Below are 24824 nucleotides of genomic sequence, written 5' to 3'. Positions count from 1 at the left end.
CAAGTGTCACTCTATTAGGAACGGCGAGAAGAACGACACAGACTCTCTTGGGAGTCGATCAGAAGAATTTCTCTCTCGGTTTATTACCTCAGGTCTTTTTTTAGAGCGATACGTGAAAAGTACAGAAAAGAAACTCTTATTGGTTAGTAAACTAACACATCACCATCATTGGTCAGTGGGGTTCACCACCCCTCGACTTTCTCTTGCAAGAAAACAAGGAACAGACAAACAGCACCTGCAACGCTATTTTCATCTCTGAGGATTGTTTTAATTCCTCCTTATGATTTCCCAGGCCACTTTCTCAGGCAAGACTGAGAAAGTTATGTGGCCTGCAATTTCCACAGGCACTTTGCTCCCTGTTTCACAGTTAGCATCCATAATCAAGCCTATGCCTCAAACAAACAAACAAAAAAATTATATGGAAAAAGAATGGGCCTGACCTCACCCAACCAATGCCCAGTGCCAACTAACATTTCTTTTAAACCAGGATAAGCACATGGGCAGTGGAGGTGGCACTTCAAGGAACTGAACTGCAGGAGTACACCAGGATTATTCACAACAGGATTTTCATCCCAGCACCCTTCTGGCAGCAAATCTCACCATCTTTCTAATACCTTCAAATTCTACATATAAAACACAGTATCTTCAAATTTGCAGTCAGTAAAATTTCCCATGGAGAAACTTGTATAACTCTATCTGTGATAGGCCAAAAAAACATCCAGCAACTTTTCAGAGAAGATGTAATACACATACCCCAGCCTCAGCCTTGACTCTACAGACGAAGATTGTTACAGCAGTGATTTGGCAAAGCCTGCAGCATTCCAATTTATACAAAGCTGCTCTCTGTATCCAGCCAGACCTTCAAGTCTCTTCTCATTCCCTCCATGTTGGAGCAGAGACCTCACCAAAATGTGATAATATCCAAAGATGGATGTGGATATGGCAGAGCACCATTCCATGCTTTTGCTTTAATCCACGTGGATCTATGTTTAGCAGACTTTTTTCCCCAGTGGCAGATTTCCAAATCCTCAAGTAAGATATTCAGAAAGAATTTCAAATTATCATTTACACGGTTTTTATTAAATGAGATCTCCAAACTCATTTGACTTATGGGTTTTTTTCAACTTTGTGGCATTTTATCTTCTAAAATATCACATCTTTGTGGCTTGGACTGTATCTTTTGCAGAAAACAAAAGGAATCAAGATACATGCACTTGAATAATTAGCACTGAATAATTAACATCTGGGATCAGCCTCTTCTCAGCTATAAAGAATCTTCTTCATCCTGTGCCACAAGCAACACTTTGAAATTATGAATTCTCTTTATATTAGGACAGAGCTCATTATTTTAATGGTATTTACACTGCTCTGTTTCCTTGCAGGACTTTATGCCCATTCCTGCAATCTCTGAGTGCTGTCTCTTAAAACCAAAAGTAAAACCTTCTTAGTGGGATTTTGAAGAGCTGCTTACACTTCAGAGGGAAAACTGCACTTGGGTTAAAGCTGCAGATTAAAACAATCCAAAGAGTCACAAGGATTGTGGAGTCTGAGCTTCAGAATTCACAGAGGGTTTGGGTGGGGAGTTTACTTTACACTGCACTCCATTGCAGAATGCAAAGGTTCTTGCCTACAATACCAGGTCCACAATTAACCATTATTAAATGTTGTCATCTACTCTTTGCAGGCAATTTTCAAGGAATTTTATTGCACTATCTCAGAACCAGCAACAGCCTTTAGTTACTGTAAAGATACACTTCTACCTATAATCCATCTTGCTCTATTTGTGACTGTAGTAGTTTTATCCTTTTCAAAACCCTTGAACCAAATTTTGTCCTCAACAAATTCAAACATTCCTAGGGAAGCTGCCTAAGTGTGAGGGAGCTCAGAGCAGGGCCCAGGCTCTGCTCCAGGAAACCCAGGAATGGCACCAGAGGAACAGGCTCAGGGAAGTGATACCCAGGAAATCATTTTCCTGAACTAGTTCTTAATATCTTTTGTCTCTAGTGCAGGATGCATGGGATAGTTCCTCATGATCCAACAAGCTAACCATGCATGTAATGCTCAAACTGGCAAAAGCCTTCCACAGGAACAAAGGGACCTTGTAGGAAGCACAATTCCCCTTCAGACCCAAGGCCTGATGGTCACAAGCTCAGCCTCTGTCCCAGTTGGCCAATTTAGACTGAACTCTGTAATCTTTGGTCAGAAGACAGCAGATGGCAGAGCCATCCTCTATGAAGAACAGAGCTCAAAAAGAACCCGAGCTAACCTTAAATCCTAGCCATGCCCACTCAGAAAACACTTAGACCTAACATTCAGCTCTTTTGCACAGTCTGGAGAAGTTGAACCCACTGAGACTGAACAGTGGCTTGGCCAACAAGGCTGTATACTAAATTGTCTCCAGAAGAGCCCTGTGTGGGCTCCAGGTGAGGAGGACACAGCAGAATCAGCCTTTTGCTTTGTCTCCATGGGCAGACACTTGACTTAAGCCCCACCTATTCCCTGTCTGTAAGAGCTGAATCAGGGTAGGAAGCAGGGAGTACTCCACAGCTGATGTGAGGGATAACAAGCTGCTATCCCTCAGGAGCTGTCCAAGAGATGACTCACAGGCATATCTTGTAATGACTCTTCAGGCTACCCCTTGAATAATTCAATTTGTCCAACACTTCTTGCTTAGGACCATGGCTAAAACCAGGTTTAACATTTTAAACAAAGGGGTGATCCTGAAACATCAGATGCCACACATGTGTAAGCCACTGTTATTCTACCCTTTATCTCCCAGCCCAGCCATGGGATTTACCTCCAGAATATTCTCCAGATTGGGGTCCAGAATGAACTCAAAGGTCTCATTCCACACGGGGTTGATGTCGTTGTTGAAGTGCTTTGTTCTCTTTCTGCAGTCGGGGGCAGTGGGGATGAACAGCTCCACGTAGGGATCTGGAGTGTCAACTGTGGAGTAGAACACAGGTCAGGCAAGGGAAAACTTCAGCTAGGGCTGGAATAATTTATATAATTGTGTGAAACCAGATCCCCTCATGGTCAGGGACAGAAAGATATCCAACTCTATAAATTACACAAATGTAATGACAGGAATGATACAATTATTCCAATAATTTCTGCAAAAGAAAAATTAGGCTTTTAGGAGGGAAGGGGGAAGCCTTGAGTAAACAGAATGGCACAGGGACTGAGTCAAGTTTATTGGTAATATGAAAACATCTGTCAGGCAGTGGTGTTTTTAAAAGCTTTATCTTCCTCCTCTCTTTCTAGCCTTTAATGGCTTTGGCTCATGTCACAGTAGCAAGTATTCCACAAAACAATGAAAACAAGCAGTTTTCTGTGGGTTTTGGATCCTCTTTCACCCTTTGCTGGCTTGGGAGTGATTGAGGAAATCAGTCACAGCACTGCAGTGCTGCACACAGCATAAGGAGCACGCAGCTCTGAAACACTGCCATTATCACAGCTCTGGGGAGTCACCACAGGATCAGGACCTTATTTACACAGAAGAACCCTGACTGAAAACAGAGATATGGCAACTGCAGCTGATAGGAATTACCAGGGGGAGAAAAGGAAACATTGGTATATCCCATTGGATGTGTCTAAAAATAGCCATTCCTGAGAGCACAGAATGCAGCCCTAAAAATGCACTTTCTAACAAGGGGTTTTCTGTACAATGGTGGGGGGCAGAGGGGGTGTGCTTGTGTCAAACGGGGCCAGGGGTCAGATGCTTCCAAGGAGAGCAGGGGAGATTATTTCTGCGGTTGTGATGGATCATGAAAAGCCTTCTGCTCTGCTGTGGTAAAACACCCACGTCTTCCAACACTGAAACATGGCATCACAGAATATCCTGAGCTGGAAGGGATCCACAGGGATCATCAATCCAATTCCTGGCCCTGCACAGACACCCCAACAATCCCACCCTGTGCACCCCTGGGAGCATTGTCCAAACACTCTTGGAGCTCTGGCAGCCTTGGGGCCGTGTCCATTCACTGGGGAGCCTGGGCAGTGCCCAGCACCCTCTGGGGGAAGAACCTTTCCCTGATCTCTGGCTCAGCTCCAGCCATTCCCCGGGTCCTGTCCCTCACCAGAGTGAGCAGAGACCAGAGCTGTCCCTCAGGAGGAAGCTAAATCCTCTCCTCCAAGTTTGTCCTCTGCTTTAGTGAAACATTATAAACCAAACCAATGCCCACCACAAACAATTCCTTAAAGGCCTCTTTTGGAAAGAGATTAAATCCTATCATAAGGGAAAACAAGTCCAAACATTACCCCTTGCACACATTTTAAGTGTAAAGATGCCTTTTTTCAATAAAGGCAAATTTTAGAAACTGGGAGTTCAATAAGACCTTATCCATGAGATTCTTGAGGCCCAGAACCACTTCTCTCTCCTGCTGGGAGAAGAAGGAAAAGAGGAAAACAAAGAAGTTGGATAATTTCAAATCAAATCAAATGTCTTTTGGAGAAAAAACCCTGACCAGCAACCAAATAAAAGGCTTTTGGAAACCAGTCACAAGGTTCTGGATGCATCCCCGGCAAATCCTATTCAGTGTTATCCTAATCTAGGTTCTCAAGTAGTTTTCCACTGTGCTCTGTACCTGTGGGGTTCAGCTAATTGCTCCATTGAGGTGGTCTCAGTGCTCCTTGAATAACAAAGAAGCAGGTATTTAAAGCTGGGGATCAGTGTGGAAAGCCTTTAAATAGCAACCTTTATTAGCTCCTGAGGAATTATGTCTGATCTTGTCTCTTTCCTATGGGCAGGAGAACTGGGGGATCAAGCCCCAAGTCTTTCCTCACAGGCAGATGTTCCAACTTGCCTACTTTTCCATTAGTTCCTTTCAACTATTACACAAAGCTCTGCCACAAAAAATCAAGAGAAACAAGGCTCTTTGAAACTAAAAATCCATCGAGTGACAAGGTCTCATTTGTGAAGTCTTGATATCCAGGAAGATTTGGCAATAAACACTCAGGCTTGCTCTGCCAAGAGACTGAAGTTGCCTACAAAAACCTGGATTTTAGACAAAATCCTGATAGCTGATCAGAATTCTGGGCAAAACATCAATGCCTCCCTCTCCATTCTAATCATGCTGTGATCAGTCCCAACTCTGTTACAAAAGACTGATTTTTCTTATCAAGAAAAACAGCAAATGGTTTCCTACCCAAAGCATGAGAAACCCCAGAGCTCTGACATGCAGTTACTTTACTAAATTCCTAACAGGCAAACCCTGGTAAGTGTTGAAACAGAAACTAAAACCAAGGCATGGATTAACTAAACTTGGAAAAATCAGTGTTGGTAGTTCAGTATTGCCAAGTCACCTCACTCCATCTCTTTATTAGCTTTTTAACCCAGGGCAAAGATTTAATCACCTGCCCTTTCATGTTTCAAAGTTTATTTGGAGCTATTTTAAGCTAGGAAAATGAAAATCTATTATTAACTTCCTTTTTAGATGAAGAGAAAATATACAGGAAGACTTGCTTGCTTGCTCTGATTAAGATATTGCTATAAGCGATACTAAAATACTTCTTTAAGATATATTAATCAAAACCTCACTCCTTGGATGGGTACCAAAAACTACCAGCAACCTGACAAATAACACAGAAGTATTCACTTAATGTATTTCAAAACACTGAAGTTATCAAATGTACATTAAACAGCCAGCGTGCACTCTCAGCATGGGTGTTTTTATTCCTGCCTGGCCTTCTGTTAATTGATTTCCCAGGTAATGTTAAAAAAACTAAGCTGAAAACATAACTAAAAATAGCTCGATCACCACCATCATCACAGAACCCCAGAATGGTTTGGGTAGGGAGTAACATTAAAGCCCATCCAGTTCCATCCCCTGACATGGGCAGGGACACCTTCCACTCTCCCAGCTTGCCCCAAGTCCTGTCCAGCCTGGCCTTGGACACTGCCAGGCATCAAGGGGCAGCCACAGCTTCTCTGGGCACCCCCTGCCAGGACCTCCCCACCCTCACAGGGAAGGATTCCTCCTCAATATCCCATATAACCCTGCCCTCTGGCAGTGGGAAGCCATTCACTGTTGTCCTGTCCTTCCGGACCCTTGTCACACATTCCTCTCCTGCTCTCCTGGAGCCCCTTCAGGCACTGGAAAGCTGCCATCTATATTTTGATTTTAAAAGGAAGAATCATTATGATGTATGGGTCAAAAGCTGATGTTCAATCACAACAAGACAATAACCTATGTCTGAGAATTATCTCTATCTGAATCTGATGATCCTAAAGGCCTTTTCCAGCCTTAAGGAGTTTGTATTGTGGCAGCCCTGTTGGGGAACTGGTCTTTTGTTGCAGCATTTGCCTGAGATACCAAGCACAGCGTCCTCAGCAGCAGCCACCTGCAGGAATTTGCAATTGTTCTCAGGACATTTTGAGGAAAGAGTTTCTCTGCAGCTCAGCCCTGCTCGGGGTGTTCCTTACACAAGTGCTGCCACTCCATCACCATTTCTCAGAAACGAGGCAGGCTGAACCAACGATCAAGCACAAGTTTCTCAAACCTTACCTGCACACTAAAAAAAAAATTAAGGCTTTCAGCACTGATGCTAACGAGGGTCCTGCAATTAGCAGCTTGGAGGCAGATGAAGTCTCGGGCATTTAACAAAATGTTGGTGATAATTCAGATTTATGGCTCCCCACCCAAAGCTCCAGGGGTTGAAGACACACATCCCAAAATGAGAGCAGAGTCAGCATCCCCATCGCTGTTTTTAAACTGCTACTTTAGGAACGGCTGAGAGGTAGAAAGTAAGGATTCATTGACTTTTCCTCATTTGATTTATCTCCTGGTTAAGTCATGGCTATAGGATTCTCCCTTTAAATTACATTATGAATCACCAAGTGAAACACACAGTGGACAGTAACTAGGGTCAAACATTTTCACAGTGAAAAATGAGTAATGCTTTAAGCAATCTGGCTATTAGGGAAACCTGTAAAATTTTCTGCAATGACTGGAAACCATTTGATCTTATGTTACTAGTCTGGTGAGATGGCTGTCATCAGGCCTCCATATTAATATGATTAATATTTCAGATATATGATTTATATTTCAGTCATTCCAATTTCAATTACTTCAACAGTATAATTAACAAAAAGAAACTATAGAAAGCCTGTTCAAATATAATACTGACATAGATACATGTCTATCTCAAAATAAAAAGTTGTAATAACCCTTTAATTATCCACCATTAAGAGCAATCCCATTGATAAAAACTTATTCGATCCCAAATGACCGTGTTTGTGTATTTCCCACGATTTTTTTGGCTTGCTGCACCCCAGTACAACTTGTTTAGCACATACAGCTGAGCAGTCTGGCTGAGGTCAAGTCAATAAGGGGAATTGCCATATGACCTCTCTTTCCTCGAAGGCGAAGGAAGCTAAATAAAGACAGAATTTCTATTCAAACTGTAAATTTTATGGGGCCTCACAGTGGCACAGAAATATGAGTTGGTGTCTCTGCCATGGTCAGGAGAAAGCAGTGAATTTTGAATTTTAAATTCATGGGTTTTCCCAGTTTCATGTGATTTTTCAGTTTTTAAAAAGGGAATTCTTAAAACCTGTACTTATCAATAAATGTCCCTCCAGTCAAGGAACAGATGCTTGAGATGCTCCAGACAAATCTATAGTCTAGCAGTAATGCAGAAGCCAGGAGACCTGCCAGAAGGCCACAGCAACCTAAAAACCCCAGAAGTACTCACTGCTGCTTATGTTTAAGGCACCACACAGGGAATGCCAGGGCTAGTGGCTTTGGGGATTTTGCAAAGGGGTGATGCAGTGCCAGATTTCGTGAGCGGAAGGTGACTCCAAGGGAAGTAAGGCAGCTCTGAAGAAGCAGCTATGCTTTGAGAAATCCTGGGATTAGGTAACACCTTCATTAAAAACTATTTGTGCCTTTTATGACAGTGCTTTTTTCATCTCTGGCGTTACTTCAGTGGAGGGAAGAACCAGCTCCCAGCACAGGCACTGCACTATCACCCAGTTCACTGATGTGGGACACCATTGCTTCAGTCTTGAAAGGGCAAAAAAACCCCAAACAAGTCAGCTTTTGGTCCAACCACATTTGTAGAAGTGCCTAGGGCAAAGAAACACTGCCTTCTCTAGGTTATCTGTACATGACCCTTTGCAGACACACACTGAAAAGTGACTGAAGCATTAAGCAAAATAACATTTTTCTAGTAGTGTGCCAGAGTCTAAGGGGTTTAGGGTTTTTTTTTAATGAATTTAAATGCCTAGTTCTCACTGTTAAACCAGTGAGATATCTTACTCCATGTGTTGGTTTTGCACAGTCTGGGTTTTGGTAGCAGGGGGGCCACAGAAGTGGTTTCTGTGGGAAGCTGCTGGAAGCTTCCACCATGTCTGGCAGAGCCAATCCCTGATGGCTCTGAAGATGGACATGCTGCTGGCCAAAACTGGGCCAATTAGAGAGGCTGTTAATGCCTCTGTGATTATGTATTTAAGAAAATAATCAAAACAAAGTGGGGCACAGCTTTTTTCCTAGTCAGAGAAGAGGAGGAGGTGAGAACATGTGAAGGAAAACAACATGGAGACACCAAGGTCAGTGGAGAAGGAGAGGGAGGAGGAGCTCCAGGTGCCAGAGCCAAGATTCCTCTGCAGGCTGTGGTGAGGCCATGGTGAAGCAGCTGTGTCCCTGCAGCCCATGGGGATCCACAGGGGACGCAGAGATCCACCCACAGCCCATGGAGGTCCGCAGGGATGCAGAGGTACAGCCACAGCCCATGGAGATCCACCTGCAGCCCATAGGGTAGGTGCTCACATGTCGCTAGAGGACACTAAATGATTCACACAAATACCTCTCAGTGTCAGAACAGAAAAAGTCACCTTTATTCTCTGACTCCAGTATTCATAGATTCTCAACAATGATCAGGGATTGGATAATTAAGTTACCACCTTTCCAAGCACACTGGTCATGAGAAACGTCCATCAAAAGATGTTTCTTAGAAGGAATGTGACAAACAACTTATGCTTATAGAACTTTCATGGGAAAGTAACTAAAACTATGAAAACATTATCAGAAAGCTTAATTTTTATGGCAACACTCACACAGGAGTGGGTGGATGCCTGGAGGAGGATGTGATCCAGTGGGAGACCCAGTGGAGAGAGGACCCTGCTTCCAGGCTGGAGCAGCCTGTCCTTGGAGGGCTGCGCCCTGTGGAAAGAGAGACTCGAGTTGCAGCTGTTTTGGGAGGGCTGTCTGCCCTGTGAGGGACTCACATTGTGGCAGGTGTGCTATGGATGCTGCCTTGAGAGTGCACCCATGTGAGAAGTTCACAGAGAACTGTCTCCTGTGGGAGGGACCCCACAGTCTCTCAGGGGAAGGACTCCACTCCCTGAGCAGGGGAAGAAAATCTCAGTGATGCACTGACCAAAACCCACAGGCCCTGTCTCCCTGTGCTGTCGGTGGGAAGGAGGGAGGGGCTGGGTAATAAAAGGTGGTTTAAGGGCTTATTTTACTTCTTATTATCCTCCTCTGATTCTGCTAGTAATAAATTCACTTTGTCCTTCTAAGCCGAGTCTGTTTTGGCCTTGGAGTGTTTTCTCCTGGTCCTTATCTCAATTCATGAACCCTTCATTAAATTTTTCTTTGCCCACCTGTGGCAGGTGAAGGTGAGTGAGTGACTTTGGTGGGTGCCTGGCATTTGGCCAGCATCAAACCATGACACTCCACCACCAAAGACATGAGCAGGACAGAAGGAGGCCTGGCTCAGCTCTGACTGTGGGTCCATGGAAATGCCAGACCTGAACAGGCTAATTTGGTCTGCAGCAAGTACAGGTATGTCATCATTCCTGCTGAATTACTCCAAATCCACAGTATGATTTTTAGTCCACATTTATGCTATCTGATGGAGCACAGATTACCCCCAGTCTGGCATAAACTCTACTAATACAGATTTACACTGGCAACGTTTTCTGAATTGGCAAAGCAAGTTTACACTGGGCCTGTGTTTGTTATCAGGAGGCTTTAGAGGTTTTGGGACTCTCCCAGCAGCCCCAGAGCTTGATTTCCCATATTGCTGAAGTGCAGCCTCAGGGCCTGTGAGGGAGAAGAGTCTCTTCCCTTGACTTTTTAATTCAGACAACTGTCAGGAATGCTTCAAACACCCAGCACTGAGCACACATTCCCTGGATTTCAACTGCCCTGTAACACTCTTGGCTGGATGCTTTGATAAAGCCTGTCACTAAAAACCATCCTTCACAAACATGTTCATTTCTGTGGTGGCAAATGTGAGGAAGGCTGATCATTTTCTCCCTCCCTTTCAGAACACATGCAGTCAGAAATAAATAAATGAACATTCTTGAGTTGTAAGAGCTTTTCTTTGGTACAGATGGATCTGTGGGACAGTTGGAATCAAAACAGAAGGCAGTACTCAGAAGATGAATCACAGAATGGGTGAGGTTGGAAAAGATCTCCCAAGACCATCAAGCTGAAATATCAGCCCAGCATTACCACCATGTTCACCACTAAACCTTGTCCCCAGGTGCCACATGCACATAGCTTTTGAACACCTCTAGGGTTGTGGCCTCCACCACTGCCCTGACAATGTCTGACCGCCCTTTCCAGGAAGAAATTCTTCCTGATGTCCAACCTGAGCCTCCCCTGGCACAGCCTGAGGCTGTTCCCTCTCCTCCTGTCCCTGTTCCCTGGGAGCAGAGCCCGACCCCCCTGGCTGTCCCCTCCTGTCAGGGAGTTGTGCAGAGCCAGAAGGTCCCTCCTGAGCCTCCTCTTCTCCAGGCTGAGCCCCTTTCCCAGCTCCCTCAGCCACCCCTGGGACATCACACCCTTCCCCAGCTCCACTCCTTTCCTTGGCTTCAGCTTCTCAGCATCTCTTGTGAAGCACCCCAAACTGACCCCAGTTCAGAGTCTTTAGCTCATGATTTTAAAGTAACATTTTCAAAACTAATTAAAAGTCTCCTTCAGGCAGCAACCTGCAGAACTCCTTACCCAAGGATCTGTGGATGAGAAGACCTATGTGGACTAAAGGAAAAACAGTGAATTTCCGGGAAGAGAAATTCAGTGATAGCTGATTACCCCAAGGGCATATCCATCTCAAGGAGTCTCACTGAAGGCAGCTGAGGAGAGGACAGGATCAAGTGGGAAGCATCACATTCTCTGTTCATATTTTTCCTTTACATCTCAGTATCACTGATGTTCTTCACAATTCTCCCTTGGATCAGGCATTAGCCCAACCCTAACACAGCTTCAAAGCACTCTTGGGACAGGGAATGAGAGGGAAAAGAATCAAAAGCAAGAAAAAGTCAAATTGTCACAGGAGACAAATGGCATAAATAGAGGGAGCCTCCTCCTAAATGGAGTGAAAGGCTCAAGCTGGAGGAACAGTGCTGTCCACAGGCCCTGAAGGAGAGCCCCACCAGGAAGCTCTGCCTGGAGACAGGATAGCACATGGAACAGGAGCAGCTCCCAGCCACCACGAAGCTCTAGGGCTGGTCACAGTCTGTCAGGGCCTGGAGCAGGGACAGGGGGTTCTCCAGCCACACAAGATGGATCCCAGGCCTGAGCCAGCAGTGCTCCATGTCACCATCATGGCATAACGGAGTCATGGGTGAGCTTCCTGTAGGATTGGAACAAGTTTTCATGAACCTTTCACAGAAAAAGTAACTGAAGGTCCCCCCTTCAGTAACTCCATGGCAAGCACTTGCAGACAGAATTTCTCATCAAAATTATATTTTTGCAGCTGGGAAGAGCAGTATTATCTGGATCAGTTTCAATGTGGAACACGTGAGCATATTTCCAATATGACTTCCACTTCCTAGTATTGGATATCCCTACAAAAGGAATAGTATACTGGGTGTGCCAAGGAAACTGAAATCTAGCAATTGGTTGCCTCACTGTTAGACTGAGATCTACAGCAGACATCTTGAACAGTTGTTAGCAACACAGGTCATTTAAGATTTTTCCTTTTATCCATCTTTTATGGATCCATATTTCACCCACATGAAGACTTGCACATGCAGCTTGTAGGATGTGGAGGATTGGTCATTCTGACCTACTTTTCCTAAGATGTTAGGCTGGAAAAGGGGAGCTGCTTTCAAAAATCGGGACCTGCTCCAGGGCCTTGCACAAAGAGCCTTATCTGATGGCACTCCAACAGGTAAATGTGCTGTAGCTGATTCAGGGTGCAGGACTGGCCAGCTGTACTCCAGAGAACAGAGCTGAACTCCAGAGTCCTGAATGAGCTGCTGTAACACAAACCATAATACAAACAGACAAATCACCAGTTCCTTCCTTTCAGCTAGGCCAGGTTTAAAACCCCACTCACATCTGCCTGGACTTCTGTGACTTGGGTTTAACCAAGCCAGCTTGAACCCCAGGAGCTCTGGCTCATGGGGAACAGCCCCAGGGCACGGGGGTGTGAGGAACAAACAGAGCATGTTGGACATCCCTTCCTCATTCCCAGATCCCAGAGCCAAGGCCAGACAGGTAAAGGTGTGTTCGCATCCCAGTTTCCTTTGGAGATGCAGGAAGAAATGAGGAAGGGCATCTCTTGAACTTGAGAGGATGTCCACAGCTGGCTGCAGTGACATGGACTGACCATGCCAAGAAGCACCCAGGAGCTGCCTCCCAGCTCTATTTAGACAAGTTTTGCAACCTGAGTTGAACTCTGGTGACTGCACTGCTCCCAGCACTTGTTTATCTGAGCAGTTTAAGAGCAGTAGAAATGCATCCTTGATTCAAACAGGGTGGACAGCAACTGGGAGAGAAGCTGAGTACCAGTGCTGTGAGCTATCAAACTTTAAACATGTTTAAGAAGGGAATTTTTTCCTCAAATTACCTGGAATGACACTGTTCATTACCACAGCATCAAAAGAAGATGAAGCAAGGAAAAGCTGCAAATCCCAAACAGGATTAAGCAAGATGAGTGATTGTTAAGAGCAGAGTCACACAACTGGTTTTCTCTGTAGATGCCACCATTTGTTGTGAAAGCCAGTACACTTAAATACACGTTTAAAGATAGAAGACAAATTTTACAATGCTTCCTCTGACCCAGTTTTCCACCAAGATCCCTAAAAGTCCAGAAGGGGAGAGATGCTATGGAGAGGAGAGCCAGTTTGCAAGCACTTCTCTTCCACAATGCTGCAGTTTGGGCCTCTGGTCTTTTTTCCTAGCAGTTCTTGTACTATCATGGAAGTAAGGAAAGGCTCTACAGTTTGAGTGGCATCTGAGTAGACTCAAAACTACACATCTACTATACAGGAACTCACTGTGCTAGAGGCAAGTTCTCCTTCAAGACGTCCAGTCAAGAGAAGTGATTTTACAAGGTCTGCAATCAGCAGCAAGCTAAACAATTAAGATAATGAAATCCTCGCCAAAGCCATGCAAGTTTTCTGATTTTTCACCTTGTAATAGCTTTATGTAGCAGGCTTTGAGCAGCAGGGGCATGGAATCCTAGAATGGTTTGGGTTTAAAGGGACTGTAAAACTCTCCCTGCCATGGACAGGGACGCCTTCCCTTATCCCAGGCTGCTCCAAGCCCTGTCCAGCCTGGCCTCCGACACTTCCAGGGATCCAGGGGCAGCCACAGCTTCTCTGGGCAACCTGTGACAGGGCCTCCCCCCCCCACCACAGGGAACAATCTCTTCCTAATACATTTTTTTGTCTTCTTTTTCACTGAACTGTGGTTCTGCCAATTCAGCAGGGTGCATTGGCTGACTCCAATCCCACTGATAGCTGGTAGAGGGATGCAGCAGGAAAGAAGGAAAGGTGTGAAGTAGGAGGTAGGTTTAGCTTTATTTCTGACTATCCTACTGTGATACAATTAACTGGCAAATTGCAGTCATTTCCTCAAACTGAGCCCGTTTTCCTATGTGGGTAAGAGGTGAGAGCTGTCCCTGTCCTCATGCTAACCCTTTCGTCATGTTCTCTCCCCATCTTGTTGACAGAGGGAGTGACAGAGCAGCCAGCCAAGGTCACCCAGCACCCATCTGCTGCACTTACTCAGCTCACAAACCTTCCAGCCTGGAAAGAAGCTGAGCACACCTACCAGAGCAGCAGCCTCTAAACCAGGATTTAAACCTTTGTAAAGCTACAGCTGCATCACCTGGATGTTGACAATACAGTATCCAGGACATGGGAGTCACCCAGACAGGGACACTAAAACTGAAACAAGTGACACCAGTAAAGGAAGGACTTCTACAGAGGCAACAGTAAATGGGCAGACATCTGAAATAAGAAGGAACTTGAATGAACTGCTGGGAAAGAAAGGGTCTGCCCTCGAACTTCTTTTGCCCCCCTCCCCACCATCTGAGGTGGTGAGTTCTTACAGGAAATCTCATTTATCATCCCCACACACGGATTCACAGAATGACAAAATGGCCTGAGGATGACACAAACATTTACACTGCCATTCAGAGTTACTGCCTCCGTGCCACCCCCTTTGTGGGGCACCAGACCTGCAAGCTAAAACTCCTTCAGGACAGGTAGAGTTCAGAGCCCCCAGATAAAAAATATCACACAAAGCACTTCAGCATACTTCATAAACTTAGATTTGCTCCAGTCTCTCAGAGCTGTTCCAGAAAGTCTTGGAAAGGCTGACAGGGAAAAAAGAACATCAAAACAAACAAAATCCCTCATGTTCCCCCAGGCCTCTACCACTCCACAATATAAAATTAACTCTCTTGTTCCCAGAGCACTTCTGGTTCATAACCTGGAAAAACGACAACAGAAAAAATTAAGGGCAATCCCCCAGAAGAGTCAACAGCTTGGGAGTGTCCATGAGGCAAGTGAAATTCAGGCACCCACCCCAAACAGGGCTCACACATGGTCTGTCACAGCCATCTTCCTGTCCTTGAAACAGAAAACCTGATGGAAAAATTCAGCAATTCCCTCAACAAGTTCAATTTTTGGCAAATCAAATAAAACATATATATATATATATATATATAGGTTGGCGCAATCAACTGTAAGGTCCTTCCACACTCACAGCTTCAAGCACCTCCTCACAGTAATTAGCACAATCATTCATTTGATCAAGCAGCTGCCAGGATCCAATGACAGGAAATAAAAACACTTTTAATTTTTCCAAAATAAAAAAAAAAAAAAACAATCTGTTTTTCTTGCTTTGGGGGATTTGCCAGGACCCCAAGGACCAGCCCTGAGTCCTTGGAAGCTCACCCAAAGATGCCTCAGACTGGGGGTGGCTCAGATTACTAAACTCTGGCAGTCTCCTCAGACAAGAAGCCATGCAGGTTTCAGTGGTCCTACAGCATTACTCGGGCAGGTTTTATCAAAATAAAACGTTCTTCCTGAGCAGCTTCTTGATTTTGATGACTTGCTAAGATAAAAGGATCTTTTTTCTAGGAAAAAAATACAATTATATTGATAGGTAATATTTGAAGTTTATACTATAGGGCCATATTTGCTCTGGTGCACAAAGCTGCCATGATCTTCTGGCTTTCATCACCCTTTCCATATTCCCTTTAAGATCATATCACTTCAACCTCCCTTTTTTCCCTGCCCATGTTGCCCACACTGTCTCATGACAGACACTTGTATCCAAGAACCTGTGTAGACCCCATGTATTTCTGTTTAACTCATCTTCTTACACATACAGACTCATGAGTTCCTTGTTCCACTCTTACAGCACTTTTCCTGAGGTCTTCTTATCTAAAGACCACCATATATATGAAATTACATATATCTGTATACACACACACACACACACACACACACACACCACTGCATCTTCTCTGTGTGATCTTTACCCCACAGGGGATGAAAGACTCCCAATTCCCTCTTTTCCCCTTTGCCAGGGCTCCCCTCTCTTTCCTTGTACTAGTGGCTGTTGAATATCCCCCTCTCAATTTTAGCATCAACAGTAGACTTCAATTACAAAAACCCCCTGAAGCAAAACTGTGGGTCAGAGCAACTGCTATAGTTTGACACAAAAGTAGTTTCCAGGAGTTGGGAAACACTTGTATGTCCAGTCAGCTTGATGGAAGAGCAGGAGGCAAGGTTCACACTCATCCTCCCTGTCTCAGCCTGCAAGCCTCGGGGAGAACTGGGAAAAGGGAAAGATGACCTGGCTACAAAGCAGAGAGACCCAAGGAAGCAGAAATATTATTTCTGCAAATTCAGGCAATAGTCTCTCCCTCTTCCCTCCTTAAGAGAAGATCGGAGTTGTTCTTCCTAGCGGTTTCCTGTTCAGCTGCAAAGTCCAGAGGCCCAGCAGCCTCCCAGAAAGAGGAAGAAGTGCTGGTGTCATCCATCTCCCTACCACAAGATCTGCTGACCCATTTGAGTGTTTTTTTTTACTTAATGGCCTTACATTTTTTTTTTGCTTTCTGCACTGACTCAGCAGAGCTCTGGGCTCTTTCTTTTCCCCACCAAACCACAGCCCTGTGAGGTGGCAGCAATTTCCAGTTTCACTGCACTCAGACAGCACTTTTGACCGAGCCAAAAAGCTAATTGTAGGTGTTGCTGGCTTGTAGGCAAATCGTTTACAACTCACTTAGCCCTTACGGATCAATGGAAAGGAGCGGCAGATCTGCTCTCTGAGTGAGAGTGAGCAGTGACACGGGGACGCTGCCCTGGCTTTAAACAAGACAGACAGAAACCCACCACCAGCCCACTAACAACCATTTAATGCAAAATGATTCACCATCTCCCCCTGCCCACAGCAGCAGGCTCATAGAAGAAAGGCAAAATAGTAAGAGAGATACTCACGCATGTCACCAATGGCTCCTTTGGTGACATTTGTGGCTTTCCTTACTGTCACAGTGAATATGTGTGAGTATTGGTGTTCCACCTAAAAGTCAGAGAGTGAGAGATGATTAAGCTCCAGAACCAAAAAAAAACCTATCTATCAAAATAAGGTTTCATTTTGTCCAAAAACAGAGAGCGAGAAGTCACCCAGTCAAAACGTAAGGGAAACTCATACTGGATAGAGCATCCTAAAGCTGAACTGCACCCTGGAGCTTTACCAAGAGGTACCTGCACTGGGGCTGCTGGATTTTCCTGCAGCCACACCTACTAATCTCAACCAACAACACTCCCCCTCACCACAGAACCTGCTCTGAGGCATTTAGTCAGGAGGAACCATTGACTTTTATTTTTCCCTTTACAGGGCTTTACAGGGACACAGAGATTGGGAGGAAATGTGAGGTATTCGAGCAAGGATCAGGTCTCACACAATTGTATACTTTCTATCTTTTCCTAACCAGCCACCAACCTTGTTAAATGCATTAAAATAAACACAGCCTATCAGTCACTGGGACCAAAACAACCAGGGAGAAGGGCACAATCAGGAAATTCACTGAAATTCATTTAAAATCATAGACCATACCCTTGCTATGGGGCATGCTTATTCAGGTTCTGACTGGTGCTTTCCTGCTATTTTTTCATCTGGTTGCTTCCTATTTTTTTTTTTTTTTCTTTTTTCAGAACTGGTTGTTTCAGCCAAGCCTCCTTATTTTGTGTCTACAGCTCACACCCAGAGACCTGAGCCAAACTGGATCTCTCTCACATGAATAAAGAAAAAAGTTAATGTCTTGTAGGTTTACATACCATTTTCACAAAAAAATAAAATAAAAAAAATAAAGAAAAGCCAAAACTAATCTTCTAAAGGCAGCAAAAGTGACTTGTGAGTGTTTAAGTGGCATTTGAGTCAGGACTCATTAAAAAGCACCTCCAGTGATACCGACACAACTCCTGCAGAAGCCCGAGGCAAGGCCACAGGCACAGCCACATCCCCATGGCAAAAGATCCAGGAGAAGATATCCACAGTGATACAGGGGGTGACTTCACTGCAGCCACTGCCTGACCCAGACACGGAGTTTATCAGCTTTATCTGACTGTAATCATCCCCACACCGTGCCAGCTGCTGGAGGCTCTGGCCAGGACTGTCTGTCTGTCTCTGGAATTTTCCCCTGACAGCCATAGGAGTTACCCGGATCCAAGACCAAATAAGCAGGCAGGTGGAAACTGTGGCAATGTAGTTTACTGAAACCATCATGGCACAGCAAGTGGTTCAGCAACCACAGGAAAAAGGGAATTCAGACTCTTCTGGATACTCCCAGTAGGATGTTGGTCACCTCGAAAGCATCAGACCCAGCAGAGAGGGTTCAGCTGTGGGAACCCAGAGTTCCTAAGGAGCAACACCTATTCAACAGCCTTCCATGGGCTGGCATGAGACATCCCAATGACTGAGTGACATCCATCACCTTCTGCACTGCAGCTTCCAAGAAGGATGAACAGGAAGGAGGATGTGACTTCTCCCTGAACAAATTTCTGTCCATGCCACAGGGCAAAAAGAAGTCGGGAGTCTTCCTCCACAGCAGGGTAAATGGGGATTTTCATGGGTATCTGTGAAGGGTTGGGAACACAACTATGTGAAGTCATCCCAGCTCTGTCATTTACCCTGCCCCAAGAACTTTTACAAGCTATGACTCTCCAGAGACTACCTGCGCTCACTGCCCCCTATTTTCAGTTTGCTGTCTGAAAATGCTCAAAGCTGCTTTATTATCTCCCTATTATATTATCTCCCAACTATGTCAGATTGATGAAGTTGGTTTCACAACTGGCCTCAGTTTCTTCATACAGACTGAAGCATTTCCTTTGTCATATCCAACCTTGTAATTAAAAGAAACAGCCCAAAGTCCAAACACACCACCCTCTTCCTTTTTCTCAGCTGTCAAGAAAGAGCTTGTCCTCCCTGGAGACCACAAATCAGAGATCATGAGCATTTAACAGTGAAGAGGAGTTATAATTAAGCAACAAAGATGGGACATGGGCGTGCTGGGTTTAGTTCTCACCTGATAGGTGAAATTCAAGTGCAATTCTTATGTCCCACAGCTCTGGCCTGAAAAGGGGGATACTACACCATCCTTCCTGACAACAAGCACTCTGTGAAGCAATTTGCTTGCATCTCCCATATGCCTAAACTCGTATGCCTAAATTCGTATGCCTAACATCAAAGCAAGGCCAAGTCACCACTTACCTTGCTCTCCTCCCAGCAGTATAGAGATCACCACTATTTCTATTACAAGCTGATAACTGCTTTTCTAATGCCATTGCAAAAATTGCTTTTTATTGACTTAAGCAACAACCCCCATCATTCCAGCTGTTGTACTGCCAGGAAAATTAAGTCTGGTTTAGGACTGGGATCCTCTGAAAGGCATGTGAGAACACAGAGGCCTGGCAAAACAGAAAAGCAGTATCTTCTTTCCGTGCCTCACCTAAAACAACACACTGAGGATTACAATTATACACAGTTATTAATATTTGGCCATAGTTATACACTTGGAGGAAATTTGTCACTACTGAAATAAACAATCTCCTTCTCAGTAGAAAAAAAATAAATACACAGATATACACAGGAAGCTTGAAAGTCTAGATCTCTTCTTACACCAAAATAAATGTTTTTCATGCAAATTAAGTGCAAGCGGAAATTAAGGCAATTTTCCACTTAGAGTCCCGTTTCTGAGGAGATCAAAAAGGCCTAAATGTCCATATTTCAGAAGAATTTATTTTATTAGTTTTTCAGAAGGAGTTCTGAAGAAGTCCCCTGAAAACACCATGAGAAATGTATTGACTCTGAATGCCTTTACAAATCCAGCTCTTACTAGTTTAGATGACTAAGCTGCCTTTTTTCAAGTGACTTATGTTCACCTTAAGTCTTGATAAAAATCTGTACAAATTCCTCAAGTACTTCTGAAAAACAGATGATGGTAAATAAATCACTTCAACGTTGCAACACTGAGAGGAGCAACATCTACATTCCTTTAAAAATCTAGGACAGGTTACAAATTTCAAAAACTCAGAATTAACTCCAGTGCAAGTTGTCCCTGCCCATGGCAGTGAGGTGGGATGGGCTGTAAGGTCCCACCCAACTCAATCCATTATGGGATTCTATGGATTTAAGAAACTAAAATACACCATCCAAAGTGATCTTGCTTTACACGTCTTTCATTTCATTTCCTCTTTCTCCATAAACTGAGAGAGAAAAGAAGAACCAAAAAGTTTTCACTGTGCCCTGACAGCATATGGGTTTTCTGAGTTATGGAAACTCGGATGGATAGTGTTCACTGTTCAATCCACAAGGTTTTCCATGACTGGAATCGCCATGGTTCAGCATCTCCTGTTTTCACACCTCACCTTAGCTCTCCCTACCTCCTTTGTTCTTCTCACCTTTGAATGCTTTCCTTTCCCTTAGTAAAATTTCCCTAATTATCTGCTTTGCTCTCTTTTAGATATCCCTACATTTGTGAGCACACAAATACCACCCCCTTCCCACCAGGGGCTGGGACCCAGCAATCTCCCATAACATTACGGGCGGGTTTTGCCTGCTGCCCTTCCAGACGTGCCCAGAAAGGCAGGGATTTGTATGTGTTCAATATCACATTTGTCATATTCCAGAATGCTGAATCATGGAGCGGAGCTCCACCAGGACATTGGCATTCTGTGTGCCAAGCAGTCAGGAAGCTCTGGCACAGGCAGACTGAACAAGTATTAAATGGGTTTACTTCCTTCATGTTAAGGACACTCGAGCTAACAATGGGGCTGGACAAATGAAAATATTTGTCTGTTTATCTAAGTAATCGATGTATTGGAGTCCATGCTCTTCTTTCACAGGGTATTACAATTAAGACAAACTTTTGTGCCCACACACAAATTTTATCTTGAAGTGCTTTTTTCCATTGTTATAATATTTATCCCCATATCAAAATAAATAAAGATGTATTACACACTTCAATTATTTGCATTTTTGTAATAGTAAGTTCTGTCTGTATCTGCAGCAGGTTTCTGAACATCTTAATTTATACCTCAGAGTCTTTCATAAAATGAGAAAAAAAAATCAGAAAATACACAACAATCAGCACAAGGACTTCTGGAAAATGCAGAATCTTTTTGAGTAATTTAATACCAAATATAATTTAAATCCAAGATTTTTGCATTGATGTAAGCTTGCTGCCCATGACTGTTCCAAATTTCAGTTAAACTTTTCACAGGATTTCAGTTTTCAAATTAAAAACCTTCAAAGATTTCCATTCACTTTCTAAGCAATTAAAGGATCAGCTCTTGCACAAACAGTGTTGATTCTGGAATTAGCAACATTCCCACAGCAACAGTTCAGCATTCCTAGGGAGTTGTAACTACATTTACTAAAAACACTTCTTATTTGTTATATTATATATGTAGGTCAGCTCCATTTTGTTGATTATTGGCATCAAAAAGTCCTTTTATGTAAGTGACTTAAAATATAACCAAGTGCCTCAGAGACTTCTCATAAAAGTACAGATCATTCCAAGCAATACATCCAGGAGAGGGCACTGATGCTGAAAGGAATTAAGTCAGTATTGTTTTAACACAGAAATCACCCTGAGGTTTGTCCTCCCTCCCAGCAGTTCACAGGACTGGGGAGGGAGTAAAAGCCAGTTTGACATCTTCTGGCTGCACACTGCCATGGAGGATGTGAGTGCATAGGGCAAAAACCACAGGGTTGATAAGAGATCACTTCTAGGAAGCAGAGGGAGTATTTTTAGCCATGTGAAAGTAAAACACCGTGACAAGTATGTGGCAGCTATCTCTGGGGACACCTCACTGCTGCTGCTGTTAGCCTGGCACTGTTACAAGAAGCCCCTGATAGGAACACGCCCAGTGTGGCTCCACATTTCGGCTTGGGCAGGAATTGCCATTACAGTGTTTCCTTTGGAAACTCACTTCCAGCACAGCTGCATTCAGAGGCTGGTGAGCCACAGGCTTGCCAAAGGGCAGCTCTGCTCCCATTTCCCTCCTGCTTCCCTTGTTCCTATTTCTACACTTTCACAGGCTGAGCTCACTCTCCCCTTGGGCCAGCTCCAACAGCATAGAATGGATTTTCTAACCCTTCCATGGAATCCCAGAATGGTTTAGGCTGGGAGGATCTTAAAGCCCATTCAGTGGCACCCCTTCACCCCCTGTCCTGGGCAGAACACCTTCCACAATCCCAGGTTGCCCCAAGCCCTGTCCAGCCTGCCCTTGGACACTGCCAGGGATCCAGGGGCAGCCACAGCTTCTCTGGGCACCCTGTGCCAGGGCCTTTCCACCCTCACAGGGAAGAATTCTTCCTAAGAAATGTTTGTCTTTTTTTGTATTGAACCGGATTTTTGCTCATTTAGCTGGATCCATTGGCTCACTGCCATCCCAAAGGTGTGACAGCTGGGACAAGAATGCAGCTTGAAAATTGGAATAAAGCAGAAGGAAGGGATCAGGGAAACTGTGCTGCTGAGTAGCACAGATCATCTCACTCAGAGCTTGCACGATATATTTTGAGGATTCTCTTTGAACCAACATTAGTGATATACACCACTTTAAGATCTAAATACCCCAAATTGTCAGCTTGCCCCTCCATTCATACTAATGAAGAGAAAAAGAGTACAAATCTGTCCCCCCCCCCCCCCTCCAAAACTGCACTGTAAAGAAGAAAGCTAGACACATCAACCTTTTCGTGAAGGAAATAGTAACAACTCTAAATAAGCACATAACATTGGAGTAACTTCCAACAGGGAGGTCATTATACAAGACAATGTATATCAGAGATGCAGTGCTACTTACCACAATGTGTTGATAAGGATCTATGATAGACATTTTTGCCTTAGTTTATTCAAGGCAACTGCCAAGTATGTATTTCAATCCCACGCAGGAGAGACTTCTCCTTTTTTCAGAACAGAGCTCCGTATGAAAGGTCCTTTAACTAATAAATAAAGAAGAAGATAAAATTAATCAGTTCCTTTTAAATTGTATTTTACAGAGCAAATAAATTCCCACTCTTTATGAAGGCTTCCACAATTCATTTGTTAACCAAGAACTTAATTTCATATAAGCTATGGAGATAAAGGTATTTACCTGCCTGAGCTGGAGAAATTTCTCGTGCTTATTTCCTCTACTTCCAGGTAAGAGCAGGAATCAAGTATCTTAAATTCCAGTCATCCCAGCCTTTCTAGCAGCTCTACTGATAAACAAAAGAAGTGAGGAATTACATTTATCCTGTAAATAGTAGTGTTTATGCTTCCATGCATTACAATCCTAGTTATGATTGTGAGCTCTGCAGGAGCAGCAATACTGCCCTCTGTAAATCCAGGAAGGGAATTCCAGCTGCAGCTGTATGTAACCTCCTGGCCAACCCTGGCTGTCTGGAGATGTTCCAGAAGCTTGGAGGGGCAAACTGAAAACCAGGACTTCATGTCTCTTCAACAGGCTCTCCATAGGCCACTGCTTTCTGAGCACTCTGTGAAGATCAGGGGCCACCAGAGGCCTTCAAAAACAGAACTGTTTTCAACTATCAAAGTAACAGACATTATTCCTTTCTGCATCTCTAAAAACCCTGGGAACTGGACAGGATCAGTTCTCAGATCCAGCTGGACCATGGTCAGACCTGAACCATTAGCAGAAATTCCAAAGTGAAAAGATATGAAGCACTATGTGGGGTTTGGTCTGAAGGGAATAATTCCTAATGCTAAATTCTGAAATAGCAGGATAAGCCCTAAACAATGATTTGTCACTCCCAAACCTTTGCTCTTGAGAAACTCAGGAAGACATGAAAATAAAAATTTAGTTTCATTACGATCACTAGAACATTACAATGTCCTTTCTTTAGTTACTGAATCATTAAGGCTGGATAAGCCCTCCAAGATCGTCAAGTCCATCCACTAACAGCACTGCCAGGTTCATCATTAAACTATGTCCCAAAGCACCATATCCCACATGTTTTCTGAACACTTCCGGAGACAGAAATTTCATCACTTCCCTGGTCATGCCTGACTATTCTTTACAGTCAGACCTAATGATAGTTTGAGGCTAGGAATCATCCTGGGTTTATTTATTCATTTTTATCTGAGGAAATGTGAATAAGAAAGACTTCACCATTGGAGAATCATGGTAAAGGTGTCCAGCTATATCATTTCTGGAGGAAATGCTGCCATCTTGGAAGGCAATCCAGGAAAGGGAACAAGAGGAGCTACCCAATCACCATAAAGGAGAGTAAATTTGTAAAACAAGAAAATACTCATTTCGCCTTAGCGCACAGCCAACTACCACGCTCACTTTAAGAGGATACACAAAACCAAGCCGAGGATACTGCTCTGTCTGGGGAAATAAGAGAACAGGTTAGACCCAGGACAAAAAGCCTGGTTTGAGTTAATGTCCTGCATCCTAAAGGCAGAGTTCCAGCTCCCCAGATGATCCCGTAGCTGGTTCAGACATGAGATCATGCTCTGTCTCCCTACAACCCCCCACCTCATTTGTTTCAACATCTGCAGGAAGCGCATTTGTGATGCTGCAGACAACAGTCTCTTCAGCTACAGGGCCAGGACAAGTCCCCAAGCGCCATCTGCCCCCCATGCTTGATGAGGCAAGGATCATGCAGATGGACAAAAATGCAACCACATCATCAACAACTTCATCCCAACACCCGCGCAGAGTGCAGGCGACAGGCAGTGCTCTCAGCGGGGACAGCAGAGCCAGGGAGCAAGGTTACCTCATACACAAAGCCTTGGAGCCCAGGTTCCCACACAGCTCCAACCATCAGCACTGCACATCCCAGCCCTGCCCATATTATGTTACTCCACATGGAGCTCCTGGCTTGCTGTGTTAATCAGAGTCTCTCGGGATGTGATAACACAGGCAAGTACCCAAGCACAGGCCCAGGTGCCATTTCAGGGGTCCAGGGCTGGCAGAGGGACAGCTATCCATGCTCATCCCAGTACCAGCAGGACACCTCAAGAGAAAGCAGACATTTAAGTTACTTGAATACTTAATCCCTTACAGTGGATTTAATTCAAATCAGTTAATTACACCACACCCTCTGGAAACTCGC

General features: G+C 44.3%; 1 protein-coding gene across 10 annotated transcripts in view; it reads right to left on the bottom strand.

The window, feature by feature from the left end:
- PLA2G4A (phospholipase A2 group IVA) overlaps nucleotides 1-24824 on the bottom strand; it is a 71947-nt gene that overhangs the window by 32106 nt on the left and 15017 nt on the right. For 5 of the 10 annotated variants that reach the window (XM_086842764.1, XM_086842765.1, XM_086842769.1 and 2 more), the window contains 4 exons: nucleotides 22856-22958; nucleotides 22565-22703; nucleotides 16697-16778; nucleotides 2798-2946 (listed from right to left, as the gene is read on the bottom strand). In XM_086842764.1, coding sequence (XP_086698890.1) covers nucleotides 2798-2946; nucleotides 16697-16778; nucleotides 22565-22597 — 264 coding nt within the window. In that variant the 5' untranslated portion in view covers nucleotides 22598-22703; nucleotides 22856-22958. Of the gene's footprint in view, nucleotides 1-2797; nucleotides 2947-16696; nucleotides 16779-22564; nucleotides 22704-22855; nucleotides 22962-24824 lie in introns of all 10 variants that reach the window. The other 5 variants (XM_086842763.1, XM_086842762.1, XM_086842766.1 and 2 more) reach the window with 1 other exon arrangement.

The sequence above is a fragment of the Cyanistes caeruleus genome, chromosome 9, assembly GCF_971803275.1.
Source record: "Cyanistes caeruleus chromosome 9, bCyaCae1.hap1.1, whole genome shotgun sequence".
NCBI classification, from domain to species: domain Eukaryota; kingdom Metazoa; phylum Chordata; class Aves; order Passeriformes; family Paridae; genus Cyanistes; species Cyanistes caeruleus.
This window is presented reverse-complemented; position numbering and strand designations above follow the sequence as displayed.